Consider the following 22,220-nt stretch of genomic DNA (forward strand, 5'->3'; position numbering starts at 1 on the left):
TTTCACCACGCTTTCTTTTTAGTGGTCTCTTAAATTATTGCTATTACCTGATAATGTTCATAATCTTTAACGCAGAAATAATGCTTTACAGCCTGACTATTATCCCCCACTTTCTTGAAAAAATTCCACACACGTTTGATTTTTATGGTTCATTTTAAAAACAACAACAAAAACTTATTTATGTGTGTCTTACACGAACAAAATAATCTTGGAAGGGTGGAATTCCTCAGCCAATAGATACTATCGGTTGTGTGCAAAAAGGTACTGATCGCTTTATGTCAGTACCATTCTGAACACTTCTTCGCTACTGTGCTGTTTGTCTCACGGCTGCTAGTGCCAGCAATACAACAGTTGTGGCACTAGTGTTGTGTGATGAATAATCCTGTTGTTGTGTGGCGCTTAAATAATGAAATAAAGTGACAAAGAAGCCATTGTTGGTACACTGAGGTCACATCCTATGATACCTGTGGAGCCAGAAGCTTTAGAGGTAGAATTACTCCCCGTGAGGCTCAAAAAATTACTAACCAGGTTGCAGAATGATGTAAACTCGAAGAAATGAAAAAGAAAATAATAATGGTGAGCTTATTCACCTGTCGCACAAGTTTCAAGCAAGGGGTTACAGCATTAACGGGCAAGAGCTTAAGAAATATCTACAGGAGTTGAAGTTTTGCAAAAACATTCCTGGACATTCACAGTCAACTCTTGGCAAGAAGAGATTAGGCTTGTCTCACATCCACCGAAACATTCACATTTCTCTCGAATTACTTATGAATATACACTCCAATGCTGTGAAAGCAGACAGCATGTAAATACAACTGTATATTTTAATGATTATGTCCAGCAACCATACAAATTAAATACTTGACACTCAACGGGTTGTGCTTTTACTTTATTCAGTTTTGTGGGAGCTGGTATATTCTTGAAGGAACATGCACCGCTAATCGACCACAACATGTGCAACCAACATATGAATGATATTTGTGCTTCTGCAAAAGCAGAAGTGACGGAGGGGCATTAGGACTTTGTCAGTGTTTGGTGTTTTCGAATCACTTTACACATTAACAATGTAAAACTGAAAACACTTGTAAGCACAATGAGGACACAGAAACAGAAAGTGTGATTAATTAATAACAACAATAAATGTATTTATTTTAAAATGCGTTATACAGTACAATCAGAAACACTTAACAAATCTTTAAAATGTCATTTTTTTCGCTAATAACTGCACTGTGTTACAAATAAGCAAGCTCACACATTTGAAGATTAAAATCAGTATAACGTACATTCACAAATCTATGTTATTTAAGTGTGTGCTTTTTACCATAATCATCTGATTGGTATGAGATATGCACAACCATGAGTTGTCATCACTGAAAGACACACAAGAAAATTCCTTCTTTCACCACCCCTCCCCCACAGTGACTAATCTATTAACCACTTAGTTTATAAACAACTTAGACTGGCTAAGGTGCCAGCATATTTGTTGTTGATTAAATACCTCCACACAATCCACTTTCAGTCAGCGCTCCATGGAGGTAATAGCAACCAACAATTTTTCAGGCGTCAGTTCAAAAAGAATTACATTGTAAATGATATGAATACCGAAAGTTAAACCAGATTACTGATAGAAACGATAGTGCAGATACTATCGATTGATCAATAGTTTATCAATGATTGCGTAACACTAGTTAGAGGCACTAAGAGTAAGAGGAGTGGTTAGCAAATAGTTTCGTTTATATCTAGAAAACAGAGTACAGTCAGTAGAGATCACACGTCTCCAGTGGATCAAAGTACACTCAGAAACATATATTGGATCCACAACATATCAGTATTGGGGTCCCTCAAGGATGTCCACTGGGCCCAGTATTGTTCCTGGTATATATAAATGATTTCCCACAAAACATCAGCCATGGAGAGAAGATATTGTTTGCTGATGACAGCAACATATTAATCACCAGGAACACACCAGCACAAATGCTGGAAAATTCTACTGACGTGCTGAGGAATGTCTACAAATGGTTGCAGGAAAACAAAGTAACCCTCAAGATAAAGAAAACAAATACAATATGCTTTAGAATTAATATGAAACAGATTCCCTTAAATTTAAAACTAGATAACTTCTCCATAGATGATGGTCCTACAACAAAATTATTCGGGTTGCACACTGACAACCAAATGAAGTGGAATGAGCGTGCTATGAAACTCTCGAAAAAGATATCCACAACATGTTACTCACTTATAGTCCTTGCATCCGCATGCACTGATGACTGTCTGAGAACTGTATACTTTAGTTATGTTCATTCAGTAATCAGTGATGGTATAATTTTCTGGAGAAACAGTGCTCAGAATTTACAAACAGAATTTAAAATGCAAAAGAGAGCAGTAAGAATTTATTGAGAAAAGCAGTAAGTGGGCCCACTGTAGACAATTTTTCAAAATGTTAGAAATTCTAACTGTACCTTGTGAATTTATATTCCAAACCATAATGTATATTAAGAAAAATATGGTAAATTATAGCACAAATAGCAGTTTTCATAACTATAGTACAATAACAAGTCACTGTCTTCACCTAGACAGAAAAAAATCCACATAAGACTCAAAATAGTTTCTTGTATGAAGGTATAAAACAGTATAATAAACTACTGCAGAAAATGAAAGAAACAGATAACATGTACTGCTTTAGGAAAAATCTTAAATTGTATTTGCAGGAACACTGTTTTCACACTATAAGTGAATTCCTTAGTAAAAATGATTGTAAATAACTTTTGTCTCATAATGTTTAACAACATGTAACAAAAAACTGTTCAAATATGTGACTGTACACAAACTGACAATGTCCATACATTTTAAAATGTCTATGTTGTTGTTGTGGTCTTCAGTCCTGAGACGGGTTTGATGCAGCTCTCCATGCTACCCTATCCTGTGCAAGCTGCTTCATCTCCCAGTACTTACTGCAACCTACATCCTTCTGAATCTGCTTAGTGTATTCATCTCGTGGTCTCACTAACCAAAACGGCCTTGCTGTGAAGGTACTGTGAATGGCTGAAAGCAAGGGGAAACTACGGCCGTAATTTTTCCCGAGGGCATGCAGCTTTACTGTATGGTTAAATGATGATGGCGTCCTAAAATGTCTAAGGATGGTTAAATAAATAAATTGAATGCAAGATTCTAACTGTGGCTTTCCTGAAAGACATTCTGAAATGTTGAAATTCACTGAAGTACCAAGCTACACAGAAATGGGAAATTAATATGTGATCTGATACAAAGCATGTCTTCTTCCCGTCACAAGCTGAATATCTTTGAAAAAGAAATGTAATTCAAAAGTATTTTCACTTTCCAACAGTTCTTGAATATAAAAATTTTTCTGAAACAGACATTGCAGCATTTTCAAATTTTATGTCTGATCTTAGGAAGGAATTTGCAGCAAGATTCCAAGACTTCGCTGAGATAGAGAAGTTAATGCGATTCTTAAAATCGCCTTTTGAAGTTTGTCCAATGGCAGAATGGACTGATGTGGCTGTGAAATTGTTCTGCCAATCAAAGCTTTTCCTCCAAATGGACATAATGGTCTTGAAGGAAGATATCTCCTTCAAACATGTAAAACTGTGTTCATCGAAGAATTTTGGAGGAAACATTTTCCAGAAAAATAAGGAAATTGCAAAAAATTTACCTGCTATTGTGTTTGTCTCCACATATGCCTGTGAACTTTGTGTTCTCCAGTGTCTGTTGTACATGGTCTATTTACTGTTGAACCAGCCATAAAAGTGCCACAAGACTGCAAATGAATTTTCTCCCATTGATTTCTGAATACAATTATGCCTACCTATAGTTATTCATGTTATTCTCTGGGTGAAAATTAAAATAATATTAGTAAGGAACATGAGTTGCCTTTTTTCTTTCTCTTTTTTTCTTTTTGACCTCGATACAAATTTTCAAAAGTACCCGGACCCCATCCACGACAGCACAGGGGCCCGAACCTCAGTTGTGTTCCAACCGCTCACTTTGCAATATTGCTACATCTAGGCGCTCTATTTGGTTCAATCTCCAGGCTTGTCATTCTGTCGTGTCATCTTCATCATTCATTCATCACTTTTGTTGCCTTTCTCTAATTTTCGGTGACTCACTATCAACATCCTTGGTCAATTGGCCAGTGTATCCCAGTCATATCCAGTTACTATAATTTTTGCTGCCTTTTTAAACTCTTCCACACTCGGTTGATGCAAGTGGGTACGGAACAGCAGCAGAATTGCTTTGAATGGAAACAGAATGAGATGAAGAGGCACATAAAACGATAGTGTTTGTGAGTCATTTGCTACAACCTGCAGACTATAATTATGGTATTTCAGAATTAGAGGCTTTAGCCATAGTACTCGGTGTGCAGAAGCTCGAACCTTACTTGCTAGGTCACAAAGTGATAATATAAAGTGACAGTCTTAAAAACTTGCAAATTAAGGCACGCGAGACTCACAAGGTGCCGAGAAGTGTAAAACTGTGCAAAGAATCGGGAATTCCTTTAATGGAGAAGGATGAAGTACATACTTTCAACATCGCAGCGCGTCAGCAATTGTTGGTTAATATATTAAAAAACTAGAAACCCGCCTCAATTGCGAAAAAAGCACCTAGTGTTAACCTAGGTTTCGGCGTAGATAACTGCACCTTCTTCAGAACAATAAAACCCACAAGTGCCTAAGAAGACCTTTGTCAATGATTAAAAGAACACCATAGCTATATAATTATAAATGTAAAAAAAGAATACACAAACAGCACATATGTAAAAAGTCAAAACCACTACTTAACTTAATGGTGTACGCTCCACCTCACACCGGCCTATGTTCGATGGGCCATGACCCGCCAAAAACTGCCAAAGTTTATGGTGGGCCATGGCCCATCAAAACCACTACTTAACTTAATGGTGTAAGCTCCACCTCACACCGGCCTATGTTCGATGGGCCATGACCCACCATAAACTGCCAAAATTTATGGCGGGTCATGGCCCATCGAACATAGGCCGGTGTGAGGTGGAGCTTACACCATTAAGTTAAGTAGTGGTTTTGACTTTGTACATATGTACTGTTTGTGTTTTCCTTTCTTTCGTTTATAAATGTATAGCTATGGTGTTCTTTTATTCATTGATGAAGGTCTTCTTAGGCACTTGTGGGTTTTACTGTTCTGAAGACGGTGTAGTTATCTACGCCGAAACCTAGGTTAACACTAGGTGCTTTTTTCGCAAACGGGGCGGGTTTCTAGTTTTTTAATATGAAGTACATACCTTTGCTATGCGTGAAGTCGAACAGGAAACTGCCTCGAAGAAAGTCTTTGAGAACTTAAGGAGAGGGCAAAGTGATGACGATATACTGAAGCTAATGAAAACTCATTTAGGGGATCCCAGTTATCCTAAGGCAGCCCAGTACTATTGCCTGCACAATTGAATTTTTTTTCTACAGACAAAAGTTAAATTCAGCAGAACGGAAGCTATGTCTCCCTCACATAGCACGTTTCCTATAGCTGTGCCAATGAACTCAACGATGTCACATAGCACGATTCAGGTGTTGTCATCGATCTTTTGCCTAGAAGGTTTAAATGAAGTAATAGTGCCAGACAACGGCCGTCAGTTCACATCCCATGAGTTTGAAACATTTTGTGAATACAATGGCACACTGCATCTAACTAGTGCACCATTCCATCCAGAGTCAAACAGTGAAGCAGAATGTTTTGTCAGAACATTCAAGCAGCAGATGGCCAAACTTCGCTCTGACAACACCAGGAATCAAGCCTTGCAACTGTTTCTTGCCTTGTTTCACTCACACCCACGAGATGGAACATTGCCAGCGGAATTGCTTCACAGCCACCACCATCGCACATTGCTCCACCCCCCTCAGCATCCAGCATGACATGAAGGCCACAAGTATCATGTCGTGCTGCACGATATTGTCGTCTACAGGGTTTTTAGCGGCAGCAGACAATGGGCGTGAGGAGAGCTCATCCATCGACTTGGTGCTTGCATGTATCTTATTTCAGATTCCAATGGTTTGCAGTGCCACCATCAAAATCAACTTCGCCTGTGTCATGTACACGATGATCTTTCAGTCTCTTTTCCCCCCAGATTCACGGATCCAGAGGACAGTGTGGCCACAGCAGCCGCCAGACAGTGTTATCACAACATCACAGGACAACCCCATGGAGATGGGGCCTCTGCCTCCACTCGCCCTACCGATGGAGCTGGACCCGCCCACACCGCAGCAGTCGCCACCCTCTTCATCTGGTTCATGGCAGCAAGAGGTGGATGTGTGCCCCCCTGCTCATTTTCTGGGGGACGTTTTTGCCAGAGTGCAGGCTGGATGGCGGGGTACGGCTGGAAGCTTGGATGGCGGGGTACGGCCAGAAGCTGGATGTCCTCTGCAACCAAAACTTCTGGTCCATCAGAGTGTCCATGCTCCTGCATGCCCCACCACAGTCGCACTCCATACATGATCATGCTCCGTCGCTTTGGGGGGGGGAGTAATGTTCTGGCGTAACCACAAGCACCGGAATGAAGATGCAGAATGCCAGAGCAGAGAAGACGGTGAGGAAACGGCGGCCGATGGTGCACGGAATTGGACTGCACCGCGCCAAGAGTGACACCTGGAAGAAGGGAATATAAACGACACTGCTGCTAGCCTCGGCTGCTCGGGTCAGCACTGGATTGCGGACATTAGTTATCAGTGACGTGTGTCAACTTGCCTGAACATTTCACATATCAAGGACTGTAAATTATATTGCATGTCGCCCCTCGTTTGCGATTACTACTTGTAAATCTTCAAAGTTAAGTATTGTCAATTTCTTTATAGACATAAAACTACTAATGTTATTTGTTTGAATTGTTGTATAGCATTCCAAGACTGTAACACGCCGTAGGCACCCTATTATGGATGAGTGGGCAAGACCCCACGTATAAAGTTTGCCTGAAATTGGTCCTGTGGTTTGGAGGAGATGTGGATTATACATATGCACATCAGTTTTTAGAATATCTGTGGATATCTTGATGTTCTTTACGTAGGAGATTTTGCACTGTTATTTGCAACAGGCAGAAGATGTGTTTTGTTGGTGTTGCACATTTACTCGATTTTGACCTACATAAACTCATGCTGCAGTGTTCATCTTCGGCAAGCAAGTGTAGAAGTTGGCACGGAAACAGTCAAGTAAAAAATCCATGAAATTAACAAGTTTATTTAAAGCAGACTTTGGAATTTACCATTGCATGTGACGAGGTATGCAAGATTCATAAACTGATTCAAAATTCTAGATTCACATATTTTACTGTTTGCATCGCTTCCGCATAATCTTTCACAGACTGTATTGTGATATATAGTGAAATTTAAAAAATTTGTGAGTGACGCAATAAACCCGTACTGTTTGTTATCATCAAATGTAGAATTAATCTTCTTTGTGTTCCTTTAAAATTTTTGAGAACAGTGTGTTTATCCTCATTCAAAACAATCATTCTCTAATTTCATAACATAATTACGTGAGAAATAGGTTTATTTTTTAGAATTTTCAGATGTTTACAGATGTTTATCTGTACGAGTGTTTTGGATAACTCATATTGTAGCATGTCAGCATTTGTGGTTCACAGTTACTGCCAAAGAATAGATCTCAAATTTCACTGTATATTAACACAAATAAATGTGCATTTTTGAGAATTTTCGGAAGTTACTGTTGGCCTGTGCAAATCCTAATTTTTAGTAAATCAGCATTTGTGATTTAGTCACTGTAGCAGATATTGTAACAAACATATTGTGTTACATCTAGTTTTCTCTTAAAGAGGAGAACATATTATCTACATTTATTGCAAATTAACTCTATTTTTTACTTTGCTAACAATTAAAGTAAACCTCAGAAGATTTTATGAAACTAGTAACTTTTACCAAAGGTTTTTCTGTTGCCTTAATAGAAATCTGATTTTGTGTATTTGCTTCAAGTCTTATGGTGAATTATTAATTTTTAATCAGCAAGCTTAGTTTAAAGTTATTTGTTCACTGTTATGTATACATAGCACCTGCCAAAATCCAGCCCCACTGTGTACATTGTTCTCGGACTTGGTGCGAGTTGGTTGACGTTTGTAAGTAGCTGGAAATCACAATGACTACTGTCAAAACATTGTTGGCTGCTGAGAATTGATGTGTTCGAAGAGTTCACGAGAATTGTATATCTGTGGTATGGTACCAAAGGTACCTCAAGTACTATCCTCTGCTGTGGATTCTGCTCCTCTGCAGGAACTACGGAATCTGTCATTACTTGCCCACTTGACTGCGAGTGGTGTTTCAATGGTAGATCTAAGTGTCCTGTACAGTGTGGACAGAGACCACGGAGGACTCAGTGTTATTATGATCCCCCCAATGAACACCAATGACCAAGTTGGAGGTGCTGTCCTTCACTGAAACTGAGCCAGTGGGACTCACTTTCAACTGTTTTGGGAAACCTGATATGTCCAGCGTCAAGAGGTGGCAAACGCAAAAGGGTAGGGATCTATTAATCATCAGCAGTTCAAATGTATGGCAAATGATGGCACCCTTTAGGGAAATGGCAGCAAGAGACAGGAAAAGGCACCACTTGCATTCAGTGTGGATGCCTGGGAGCCTCATTCAACATGTTGAAGAGGCTATTCCAGCAACAATTGAGGAAATATGGTGCAACCAACTGCAGATTGTAGTGCACATCAGAACAAATTATGCCTGTCGTGTGGGCTCCAAGGTCATACTTGGGTCATTCCAGTGACTGACAGGGAAGGTTGAGAAGGCCAGCCTCGCACTTGGAGTATCAATGAGGCTCACAATTTGCAGCACTGTCCCCAGAACTGATCGTGGCCCCTTGGTTCTGAGTTAACTGGAAGGACAATCAGAGACTTTGAAGGTTCTGTGACAAGTTAAGCTGTGACTTCCTGGACTTGCACCATAGGGTTGAGAATTGTAGGGTCCCCACAAATAGATCAAATGTGCACTACAGACCAGAGGCTGCTACTCAGGTTGCTGACTTCATGCGGGGTACACACAGGGCTTTTATATTAGGTGACTCTCCATCCAATCCAGATTATGATAGCTGTAGGAAACCCAGAAGTATCAGTGTAAGATCAAAAGAAATGCCTCCCACAGCTTAGAGTATTAAGATCCTAGTGGTCAACTATTGAAGTATTCACAACAAAGTCCCAAAGTTCAAAGTGCTCCTGAAAAGCAGTGAAGCTCACATTATACTTGGTACAGAAAGCTGGTTGAAACCTAAAACTGATGGCAGTGAGAATTTTGGGGGAAATTTAAGTGTATATTGAAGGGATATGCTAATGGGAAATGGAGATGGTGTATTTGTCACAGCAGACAAGAAACTCAAATCCAACATGATAGAAACTGAAGTTACATGTGAGACTGTTCGGATAAGACTCAGTATGAAGTGTGGGCATAAAATGGTTACTGAATACTTCTACTGTCCACCAGAATCATCTTCTGACGTAACCAGAAACTTTAGAGAAAACTTCAGTTCACTTGTAGGTAAGTTCCCCAGTCATACTGTAATCATCATTGGAGACTTTAATCATCCATCAATCACATGGAGAAATTACAGTTTTGTTAGTGCTGGATGTGATAAGACATCTGTGAAACATTACTAAATGCCCTCTCTGAAAGAAACCTAGAACAGATAGTTAGAAACCCCACTCATGATGGAAATATATTAAATCTAATGACAACAAACAGACCTGACCTCTTTGAGGGTGGGCATATCAAAGCTGACCATGAACATTCGTAGTACAAAGGGCAACTAAAATGAGGATAAAGATTTATATGTTTGGTAAACTCGATAAAGAAGCAGTAATATCATATCTCAATGAGAAATTTGAAACTTTTAGCTCAGAACAGAAGCAAGTAGCGGAATTATACATAAAATTCAAAAGAACAGTTGACCATTCACTTGATAGTTATGGACCCTACATGGTATAGAGTCACTTACAGAAACTCCCAAAGAAATAGACTACTCAATAATAGATGCAAGGTAAGGTAAAAAGCAGTATACAGAGACATTGTGAATGAAAAGCATTTGTTTATCAAGAGAGCAATGCATGAGGTTTTCAGTGATGACCACAGCTGAATATTGTCTAATAATCTTTCACAAAACCCAAAGAAATTCTGGTTGTATGTAAAGGCAGTTAGTGGCAACAAAATTAACATTGAGTCACTAAACAGGTGAGACAGGAACTAAAATTGAGGGCAGCAAAGCAAAAGCGGAAATGAAGTACTCGGTTTTCAAATGTTCCTTTACCAAGAAAAACCTACGAGTTTTACCTAAATTTAATTCTTGTACCACTAAAAAGCTGAGTGAAATGGACATTAATGTCAGTGGTGTTGAGAAATAGCAAAATTGTTAAAACTGAACAAAGCCCCAGTGCCTGATGGAATCCTTTTTAGATTTTACACTGAATTTGCAACAGAGACAGCCCCTCTTTTAAGTATAATCTATTATAGCACTCTCGATCACAAAACTACTGTCCAATATTGGGTTGACACCAATTTGTTGTAGAATTTTAGAACATATTCAGATCTCAAACATTATGAAGTATCTTTAACAGAAAGACTTCCTCCATTTCAAACAGCATTGATTTCAAAAACATTGATATTGTGAAGCCCAACTCACACTTTTCTCACATGACATATTGAAAGCTTTGGATCCAAGCAGACAAGTAGATGCAGTATTTTTTGATTTCCAAAAAGCATCTGATCCAGTACCACACCTAGCTTACTGTCAAAAGTATGGTCTTATGGGGTATCAAATTAAATTAGTGACTGGATTGAGGACTATTTTGTAGGGAGGACACAGAGTGTTATCTTGGGTAGTCATCGTCAGGTGTAGAAGTAACTGCAGGTGTGCCCCAGGGAAGTGTTTTGGGACGCTAGCTGTACATGTTGTATACCACTGACCTCGCGGACAATATTAATAGTAAGCTCAGAATTTTTGCAGATGATGGAGTTATCTATTATGAAATACTGTCTGAAAGAAACTGCATAAATATTCAGTCAGATCTTGATAAGATTTCAGAATCATGTAAAGAGTGGCAATTTGCTTTAAATGTTCAGAAATGTAAAATTGTGCATTTAAAAAAAATGAATAAAAAATAAGTTAATCTGTGATTATAATATCGATGAGTCACAGTTGGAACTGCCCAACTCATACAAGTACCTGGGTGTAACAAACATTGTGTACAGATATGAAATGGAATGATCACAAGCCTAAAGCAAGTGGTAGACATTGGGTTATTGGTGCAATCAGTCTAAAATGGAGATAGCTTACAAATCACTCATGCAACCCAAACTACAATATTGGTCAAGTGTGTGGAACATGTAACCAAATAGGACTAACAGAGGATACTGAACATATACAGAGAAGGTCAGCAAGAATGGTCAAAGGTTTGTTTGACCTGTGTGAGAGTGTCACAGAGATGCTGAAGAAATTGAACTCACAGACTCTTGAAGATAGATGTAGGCCATACCAAGGAAGTCAACTAACGAAGTTTCACGAGTCAGCTTTGAATGATGAATCTAGGAATATACTACGACCCACAACATATTGCTCACATAGTGATGGTGATGACAAGATTAGAGTAATTACAGCATGCACTGAGGCTTTTAAACAAGCATTCTTTTAATGCTCCATATGTGAATGAAATGGAAAGAAACCCTAGTAACTGGTACAATGGGGTGTGCTCTGTGCCATGCACTTCACAGTGGTTTGCAGAGTATGCATGTAGATGTCGATAGTTGTACTACAAGCATAATACAACAGCATGAAGATGATCTGTATAATACACTTAATTGAAATTGTATGTTATATGTGCATGGTATGTGTTTATGCTACATTTTGATGTTTCATACTAGTTAGAAATATGTTTGACGAAATATTTGTGTGTGTAACTGCACTGGCTTTCATTTATCTTTCTGCTTACACTGTTGCTAATATATTTATGAGGCACTTGATAATAAGAGGAGGTCCTAAAATGGGCCATGGAATTAAATAAATATGTACATGATGCAGCTGAGATGGTTTCAATGAAACTTTGATCTCCTTGTAGATATAACAGCCATAGAGCTCTAGAATTAACATGCACAAAATTATGCAAAAAATCTGCGTCTACATCTATATGGATACTCTCTAAATCACACTTAAGTGCCTTGCAGAGAGTTCATCGAACCACCTTCACAATAAGTCTCTATTATTTCACTCTTGAACAGTGTGCGGAAAAAATGAACACCTATATCTTTCCATGTGAGCTCTTATTTTCCTTATTTTATTATGAGCCTGATCAGTGTTTCCTTAGTCAAAGGCCTTTTAATATTGCAAACAATATTTTGCGACAAGTTTGTGAAGTTAGGAAAACAGGCCAGTACACAGAAGTGAAGCTGTGGTGATGGGTCATGAGACATTCATGGATGGCTCAGCCACTTAGAACACTGCCCGTGATGTCAAGGTTCTGGCTACAAGTCCTGTTTTTAACTTCATTATTAAGGGAGTGATTTATCAACTTACAAGTGTAGAAGGAGGTACCTAAAAAAAGCTGTAATAAGATTGCCATGGGTGGAGCTTGTGTAGTACACATTTCTGCCACTAGGCGTATACAGGACAACTCATTGTCAGTTCAGTGCCGCCTCTGTTGTCAACCTGGCTTTTTCTGTTTGTCTGCAGTGATTGTTTTTCCTAGCACTATTTTGTTGTTGTTTCATTCTTTATGATTTCAAGTTTAAGTGAACAACATGCATCTGCAAAATTATTTTGTTTTCTACTCAGCAAAAATGCTGCTGAAACTGTTTTAATATTGAAAACAGTTTAACAAGATGATCCTAAATACTCACAAGTGTACAAGTGGTTTGCTTGATTTAGAAAAGGTAAAGTGTCGACTTATGAAAAACCTTGTTCTGGATGTCCAACAAGAGCGTAGTTCATTCAGAGTTTGTTCACCCGGATCAGATCATGATTCAAACCTTTTATTCGTGAGTTTTAAGAAGATTGCGCACCAGTGTTCATCAAAAAAGACCCAATTAGTGGTAGACAGGAGACTGGTTCTTCCACCACGACAACGCACCTGCACACACAGCCATCTCTGTTTGACAGTTTTTGGCTAAAAATGGCATGGCTCCACTGCCCCACACACCTTACTTACCTGACCTGACTCCATTTGATTTTTTTCTTATTTACACACATGAAAAGGGGCATGAAAGGACACCGATTTGATAACATTGAAGAAGTAACGAAAAAAATGAGGGAGGAGCTGTCAGCCATATGACGACAGAAAATGTTTCCAACAGTGGAAGCACCGGTGGGACAAATATATTAGTTGTAAAGGAGAATATTTTGAAGGGAATAGGGTTGTTTTGTAAACATTTTGAAAATAGATAGCTTTTAAAAAACAATTCCAGTTTTTTGAGTAGCCCCCTCATATAAAGAAATACCCTTAACACATTTTTGTACGGGAAAGTTCAGTTTTATTTGACTTTGTAACACAGAGAACGGAATATGAATGGTATCTGATCACTGAGTTTCAGTTTGTTACCAACTTCTAGAGAATTTTGATAGAACTACCTGTAACAAATCTATCTTTGTGTACATTAATCCATTAGACTAAAATGTTTAAAAATTCTTTTACAGTGTTAAAATAAGTTTACATTACCTGGTGACTCCACTCGCTGATAGTGATAAGGATTAACACAGACCTCATCACGTTTTAAGTTGAAGGCATATTCACACGATTCAATTGCTCTGAGCTCATGATGCGACTGTAACTCCGGCCAGCGCCACAGTCGGCAATAGATAACGTGAGGTAAACCTTTTCTATGTGATACTTGCAGTCTTCCATCCAATGACCTACAACAGTTTCAAAATTACGATATCAATCACTGCATTCCATAAATAAATGAGTATAAATGAAAATTTGCAGAAAAAATACTATAGAACTTTATCTTCACAGTTTACTATAACGGCATCACATCTGGAACAGTGTATGAATGGCAGGTAACTATTTACCACAGCCAAGTTCTCAAGTTTATCTACATTCAAGGTCCTCATGAAGGTAACTGAAATTGAAAACTTAATAAGAGTTTCATATCATAGCATCTTCTAAGTTTTGAACCTAAATTTGAAGACTGAAGCAACTGCCGCTAATTGTTACATATATAATGCAGAATGTAGTAGTTGGGCACCTGGATGTGTATTTCACAGGGGGAGAATATAATTCACATATCTTTTTTTATCATTTTATTTCGTGGATGACTACTACTCATTAACTTTTACAATTGCCAGTTTTTGTTGTGTTCTACCACCATCTTCAAGTCTATAAATAAGAAAACAAAATCAACTACATATAATAATGTAGGAGGAAAATATTAAAAGTGCCCTACCAACATTGCAACAAAAGAAGCATTGTAACACAGAGGCACATACATTGTCATAAGCCTCTTCTCCATACATTACACTCTTCAATTTTTCGCATCCAAGTTCGTCCAGTTTGTTTCGCTGTTATCAGTCCATCTTCAGTTGGGTTGTCCTCTAGGTGTTTTCTTATTTCAAGAAGTCCACCACGCAATCATCTTTGTCCATTTCCATTGTTCCGTCTCACTGAATGCCCTGCCCACCTCAATTTGTGTTTCGTAATGATCACTATCATGTTCTCAACTTCTGTATTTTCTTTTATCCATTTTTAACCCTCTTCTTGTTATGCCCAACATGTATCTATCCACTGCTTGTTGGGAAACACCCAAATTTTTGAACTTTCTGTGCATTTAATGTTGTGTTTCATTTCTGGCAGTTAGTACTGGCAGTATACACTTTCAGTTCAAACTACATTTGTAATTTACTTGTAAATACCACATTCAGTTTCACAAATTAACTTCGAGTCATTTTTACCTTCATGCTTACTCCTTCAAATGTCCATTCATTTGTTGTTTTCCTAAGCACTGAAATCTGTCAATTGTTTCTATAGTTTTATTATTAGCTCACACTGTTTTCCTATGAGCATACTGATCTTACATTATTTTAGTCATACTGTAATTAATCGTCAGGCCTAGTGTTCTGCCTGCTCTGCTCTGTTCCACAACCCTTTGCTCAAGTACTTCTGGATCCACAGAAAGCAAAACACTGTCATCTGGCAACTGGTGGTGGTTCAAATAACATTTGTTTATGCATGTTCCTTCTTCATCCCAGTTTAATGATTTGAAGATCCCTTCCGAGGTTTCAGAAAATAGCCTTGTTTAACTCCTTTCTTATTTCCAAAATTTTCACTTTCTTGATGTAATCAGATGGAATGTGATGCCTTGTTGTACATATTCTTCAGCACACTGATGAAGCTAGATTTTATTCCTTGGTACTATAGGATTTCCAGAAGAGACTAACACCATCAAACAGTCTCACAGTACATAACACTGCTTCTTTCTGCAACTCCTTTGACAACCTGCAACCAGTAGACAGTCCATCGCATTACATACACTTCCAAAGCCAGCTTCTCCTCGTGCCTGGTTAAAGTTCAAAGTTAATACTATAAGGATTTTTGTAAAAGTCTTGTATACTGCTAACAAAAGATGAAAGGGCATGTAGTTCTTCACATCTTCCATGTTGCCATTTTGCAGATTAGAAATTCATCTATCTGGTATCATTATCTTATACTCCTTCTGTGAATAATTGTGGGAGTTCTGCTTCCATTCTGGAGCTAGTAAGTTTGTTCCTCATTGCATCAGTAACAAGTAGAACACTCACTGTAATACTAGCATATGTCAAAGACTATGCCCAATCTTATAATATACTACACTTCTAAGTCATAGTGAGGTATTTCCTACAGTTGACAATCTTGTGCAAAGATTTTTAATTTTTATATCTTATTTTATTAAACATTCATTTCATATATCGTGGCTCACAGGCATTTGTGTTCCAATCTTATTTAAAATTTGAAGCTCTTCCTGAATTTCTAAATGTTGTGACAGAAGATGCAGGAGCCTATGCAGCACTAAGTAGAGGTAAATGTAGCTCAATGGATGACTGGACCTTGCAATTACAACAACATTCTGGCATGTGTGTTTTCGCAAGTCTTGGACACATATTTCCCACCCTTCCTGAAATCATAAGCTCCACGAAGATAACTGTTTTTTCCTACTAGAGTAATGCGGTGAATAATATTTTTGAGTAGGATGTATTCATTTTCTGCACTAGTGAAATAACACCTCAGTCTCCTTGAAGCAATATGATGAACTCGTCTATATATCACTTATAATACATTAATTTTCACTTACTTCTTCAAAGAATCTTGTTTCTAATCAATTGATACAATTTTTGCCATCATAACTAATAATTTGCCTCCTGCAATAGATGTGAAGTAATTATACACCAACAGGAAATCGAACATAGCCATATGTTGAAGAGCTTTGCAATTCGATATTCACCTAGTAATTACATTTTTTTCTTATTGCCTTGATACCCTCCTTTAGTGAATACTAGTGTACATGGTATTGGTTTTCTATGTTTAGTGAGATTAAGATGGCATTGTTAGGGATTTCAATGTTTTTATTTTCATAAGCAAAGCTGGCACTATTTTTAATGTTTAAATATATTAGATGTGTGAAGCATTCAACCAGTTTTTCCTTCCTTAAATTCAGTGCCTAATTTTATGCTGTTCACAACTGCTCTGATGAATTTATCATCCTTGTGCACTTTTACTTGTGCCCGAAAATTTCTCTCTGTTGGGAATACAGAAAGTTGGAATTACCCATTTTCTTCTTTGACCCACTGTGGAATTATCTGTAGTCCTTTTTAAACTTTACAAAACATTTTTAAATAATCGTTTTGCAAATATGTTCCTCCTCATAAATAACTAAAACTGCAGTACCATCTTTAACAGCTTTGTTTAAAAAGGAGTTACTTCACATTTTAGTTTAGCCACTGGTTATAAAGTTTTGCTTTCCCCTACAGAGTGTTACAAAAAGGTACGGACAAACTTTCAGAAAACATTCCTCCCACACAAAGAAAAAAAATATGTTATGTGGACATGTGTCCGGAAACGCTTACTTTCCATGTTAGAGCTCATTTTATTACTTGTCTTCAAATCACATTAATCATGGAATGGAAAAACACAGCAACAGAACGTACCAGCATAACTTCAAACACTTTGTTACAGGAAATGTTCAAAATGTCCTCCGTTAGCGAGGATACATGCATCCACTCTCTGTCGCATGGAATCCCTAATGCGCTGATGCAGCCCTGGAGAATGGCGTATGTTATCACAGCCGTCCACAATATGAGCACGAAGAGTCTCTACATTTGGTACCGGGGTTGCGTAGACAAGAGCTTTCCAATGCCCCCATAAATGAAAGTCAAGAGGGTTGAGGTCAGGAGAGCGTGGAGGCCATGGAATTGGTCCGCCTCTATCAATCCATCAGTCACCGAATCTGTTGTTGAGAAGCGTACAAACACTTCGACTGAAATGTGCAGGAGCTCCATCATGCATGAACCATATGTTGTGTCGTACTTGTAAAGGCACATGTTCTAGCAGCACAGGTAGAGTATCCCGTATGAAATCATGACAACGTGCTCCATTGAGCGTAGGTGGAAGAACATGGGGCCCAATCAAGAAATCACCAACAATTCCTGCCCAAACGTTCACAGAAAATCTGTGTTGATAACGTGATTGCACAATTGCGTGCAAATTCTCGTCAGCCCACACATGCTGATTGTGAAAATTTACAATTTGATCACGTTGGAATGAAGCCTCATCCATAAAGAGAACATTTGCACTGAATTGAGGATTGACACACTGTTGGATCAACCATTTGCAGAAGTGTACCCGTGGAGGCCAATCAGCTGCTGATACTGCCTGCACACGCTGTACAGGGTACGGAAACAACTGGTTCTCCCGTAGCACTCTCCATACAGTGACGTGGTTAACGTTACCTTGTACAGCAGCAACGCTGACATTAGGGTTATCGTCAACTGCATGAAGAATTGCCTCGTCCATTGCAGGTGTCCTCGTCGTTCTAGGTCTTCCACAGTCGCGAGTCATAGGCCGGAATGTTCCGTGCTCCCTAAGACGCTGATCAATTGCTTCGAACGTCTTCCTGTCGGGACACCTTCGTTCTGGAAATCTGTCTCGATACAAACGTACCGCGCCATGGCTATTGCCCCGTGCTAATCCATACATCAAATGGGCACCTGCCAACTCCGCATTTCTAAACATTGCACTGACTGCAAAAGCACGTTTGTGATGAACACTAACCTGTTGATGCTACGTACTGATGTGCTTGATGCTAGTACTGTAGAGCAATGAGTCGCATGTCAACCAAGCACCGAAGTCAACATTACCTTCCTCCAATTGGGCCAACTGGCGGTGAATCGAGGAAGTACAGTACATACTGACGAAACTAAAATGAGCTCTAACATGGAAATTAAGCGTTTCCGGACACATGTCCACATAACATCTTTTCTTTATTTGTGTGTGAGGAATGTTTCCTGAAAGTTTGGCCGTACCTTTTTGTAACACCCTGTATAAGGTAGTAACTACTTTGACAACCCACACACAATGAAAATATTTTAGAATCTGTAGCCACAGACAGGCTGGATCTTTTCAACAGTGTCATAACAGAGACAGTGATTAGTAATCGTGATCTCATCATAGTGACAATGGTTACTAAAGTTAATAAATTCATCAATAAGGGCAGGAGAGTTTTTATGCTGGAAAGAGCAGATAAGCAGTTGTTAGCACCCTACTTAGACAATGAATGGACATCATTTGGTTCCAATATGATGGACACAGAATAATTATGAGCAAAGTTTAAACTGAATGAAAATTGCGATCTGCAGAAGTATGTGCCAAGTAAGTGGATTATGACAGAAAAGAGCCACCATGGTTTAATAACCACATTCCGGAAACACTGAGGAAACAGTCACAGATAAGAGTCACAAGATGTTTGTTTGCATACAAAAAAGACTGACGGCTGGAGCACACAACAACTTCCACCATCATATGTCAGTGAAAGATCTTGCCACAAACCTTAGAGAATTAAGATCGTACGTAAATTTGCTAAGTGGGTCAAGGGCTTCTATTTAGTCACTTGCCACCTATGCTGGGGAGACAGTAGATGACAGCAAAAGGAAAGATGAAATTTTAAATTTTGTGTTTAAAAAAATTATTCACACGGGAGGATTGTACAGACATCAAATCATTGACTGTTGCACAGACTCCTGTATGGAAGCCATAGTAATGGGAAGCCCTGGTATTGAAAAGCAACTAAAAGAGTTGAAAACAAATTACTTCTCAGATCCAGATGGAATCTAAATTAGCTTTTACAAAGAGTACTCACTGCCACTGGCCCCGTACTTAGCTTACATTTATCATGAATCTTTCACTTAGTGCAAAGTCCCAAGTGACTGGAAAAAAGCACAGGCGACTTCCATAAATAAGAAGAGTAAAAGAAAAAAATTGTAAAATTACAGACCAATATAATGCTGGTATGCTGCAGAATTACTGAGCATATTTCAAGTTCAAATATAATAAACTTCTTTGAGACAGGAAAACATCTGTAGACAAATCAACATGAATTTAGAAAGCATCACTCAGGTAAAACTCAGTTTGCCCTTTTCTGACATGACATCCTGGGAACGGTGGATGAAAGGCAACAGACAGACTCCATATTCCTACATTTCCAGAAAGTGTTCGACACTGTGCCCAATGACAGACTGTTAACACAGGTCCCAGCATATGGAATAGGTTCTCGATATGCGAGTGGTTCGAAGACTTCTTGAGTAATAGAACCCAGTTCATTGTGTCAGATGGCGAATGTTCATTAACAGACAAGGTTGGCTGGTTGGTTGGTTTTAAAGGGACCAAATTACGAGGTCATCCTACATGTATTGAACAAGGAATAATCCTTAGAGGAAGGATACAAACGCCAACGGAAGCCAGACTGTAACCAAGATACAATAAAACAGAGAGAAAATCAAGGAGAAGTAAGAGGGGAGTGAGAGAGGCAGGTAAGGTGGGTGAGCTGCTCTGCCCAGAATGCATATGGAGGCAAGACAAATCATTAAAAATGGTAAACATAAAAGAATAAGGAAAACAAAAAGATGGAAAGGGTAGGGGCAAGGTCAGATCACTGAGCAAGGGCTTGCATGAGACACCTGGGTCAGAGCACGCAAGGAGTGCCCCTCCAACCCTTCAGGTGGTCAATGAGGTCACAGTGGCTTACAGAGACAAGTAAAAAAAATTTTTTGTGGTTGAAATGTAAAATCCAGTTCCATACCTACAACAATTGATGGTGTAGAGTCAAGCAAAGGTCCAGTTCCGAGACCCCTATTTCCAAAATCATCACTGTGGTAGTCAACTTTGCCAAGTGGTTGGCATGTTCATTCCCTGAGATCCCAACATGTCCAAGGTTCCAAACAAACACAACTGGCCAGTCATCTTGATGGAGGTCAGAAAGAAGATCCTGGGTAGTCGTGACTAATGGGTGACAAGGGTAGCACTGGTCTAGAGCCTGAAGGGCGCTCAGGGAGTTGCAGCAGACTAGAAGCAGGTTGCCAGAGAAAGAACAAGCATGGCTGAGGGCTCATTTGATGGCCACCAATTCAGCTGCATCCATCTGGCAGGGAGCGTAGTTCACAGCACCTTGTCTGTATGTATGCAAAACCGGTATATCCATTGACTGTTGAACCATCAGTATATACCACTGCCGAAACCAGAAATGCATCAAGGACAGCCAGGAACAGGTGGCAAAACACCATGGGGTCAACTGAATCATTCAGTTCAAAGGATAAACTGAGACAGAACTGAGGTCAGGGTACATGCCGTAGGGTCATAAGGGATTGCTCCCTGACAACAGGCAACAGTGGGGGAAGTTCAAGTTCAGAGCACAGACACTAGTCCAACCGCACCTGTGACCCCAGTTCTGGGTCTCTGTTGTGGGAAGTGGATCTCCCTAATAGGAAAAAGGATGTAGTCGTTTGGATGATTTGGGGAGCTGCAAACTTGTGCAGCATAACTGAGTAGCTGTTGTTGGCACCTGATCCTTAGTGGAGGCTATTCGCAGGACTAGTCTGAAAGGCTCCTGTAGCAAGTCGGACCCCACAGTGATGTATCGGGTCCAGTGACCATAGTGCTAAGGGCTATGCCAAACCATATGCCAGACTTCCATAATCAAGGGGGGGGGGGAGGGGATAGGATCAGGGCTTCGTAAAGGAACGTAAGGGTAGTGTGGTCCGCACCCCAGCTGGTGTTACTGAGGCTGTGAAAGCATATTAAGGTGTAGCCCGCACCTTTGCTGAAGTTGGTGAAGATGGGGAAGGCATGTCAGGTGGGCATCGAAGACCAGTCCCAAAAAGCAATAAGTCTCCACCACACTGAGTAACTGACCATCAAGGTAAAGTTCTGGTTGTGGATGGACAGTACAACAGCAACAGAAGTGTATGACGTGAGTCTTGGCAGCTGAAAACGGAAAGAAGTGGGTGAGGGCCCATGACTGAGCCTTTCGAATGGCACCCTGTGGTTGGTGTTCAGCAACACCCTCACTAGAGGAGCAATAGTGAAAGCAAAAATCGTTGGCATACAAGGAGGTTGATACTGAATACCCCACAGCTGCTAGACTGTTGAAGGCCACTAGAAAGAGCAGGGACACTCAATATACAGCCGTGTGGGACCCCATTCTCTTGCATATGGGGTTGGGAAACACCAACTTGAACCTGAAAAGTATGGTGCAACAAGACGCTCTGGACAAAAGTCGGAATCGGGCCTCTGAGATCCCACTCATATAAGGTAGTTAAGATGTGGTGTCGCTATGTGATGTTGTTAGCCTTTTGCAAGTTGAAGAAGATAGCAATAAGGTGTTTATGTCGGTCAAAAGCTGTCCGGATAGCAGATTCCAGGAAAATCAAATTAACAGCAGTGGAACAGCTTTGGCGAAAACTTCCCTGGGATGGATCCAGAAAGCCCTGAGACCGAAGGAGCCAACACAGCTGCCAGCTCACCATGCACTGAAGTAACTTCCAGAGAACATTTGTATGGCTAACTGGCCGATAGCTGTCCATCTCTAGGGGATGCTTACCTGGTTTCAGTACCAGGACAATAATGATGTTCTCGCCACTGAGATGGAAACTCGTCCTTGCTCCTGATATGGTTGAAGATGGTAATGAGATGATGCTGACAATCCACTGACAGATGTTTGAGCATTTGGTTATGG

At 39.6% G+C, this 22,220-nt stretch overlaps 1 protein-coding gene across 1 annotated transcript in view; it reads right to left on the minus strand.

The window, feature by feature from the left end:
* The window catches only part of LOC124555488 (mothers against decapentaplegic homolog 3-like), a 223,072-nt gene that overhangs the window by 75,088 nt on the left and 125,764 nt on the right, over positions 1-22,220 (minus strand). Inside the window, exon 2 of the mRNA XM_047129411.1 lies at positions 13,682-13,875. Within this exon, the coding sequence (XP_046985367.1) occupies positions 13,682-13,875 (194 nt within the window). The remainder of the gene's footprint in view (positions 1-13,681; positions 13,876-22,220) is intronic.

The sequence above is a fragment of the Schistocerca americana genome, chromosome X (genome assembly GCF_021461395.2).
Source record: "Schistocerca americana isolate TAMUIC-IGC-003095 chromosome X, iqSchAmer2.1, whole genome shotgun sequence".
Classification (NCBI taxonomy): domain Eukaryota; kingdom Metazoa; phylum Arthropoda; class Insecta; order Orthoptera; family Acrididae; genus Schistocerca; species Schistocerca americana.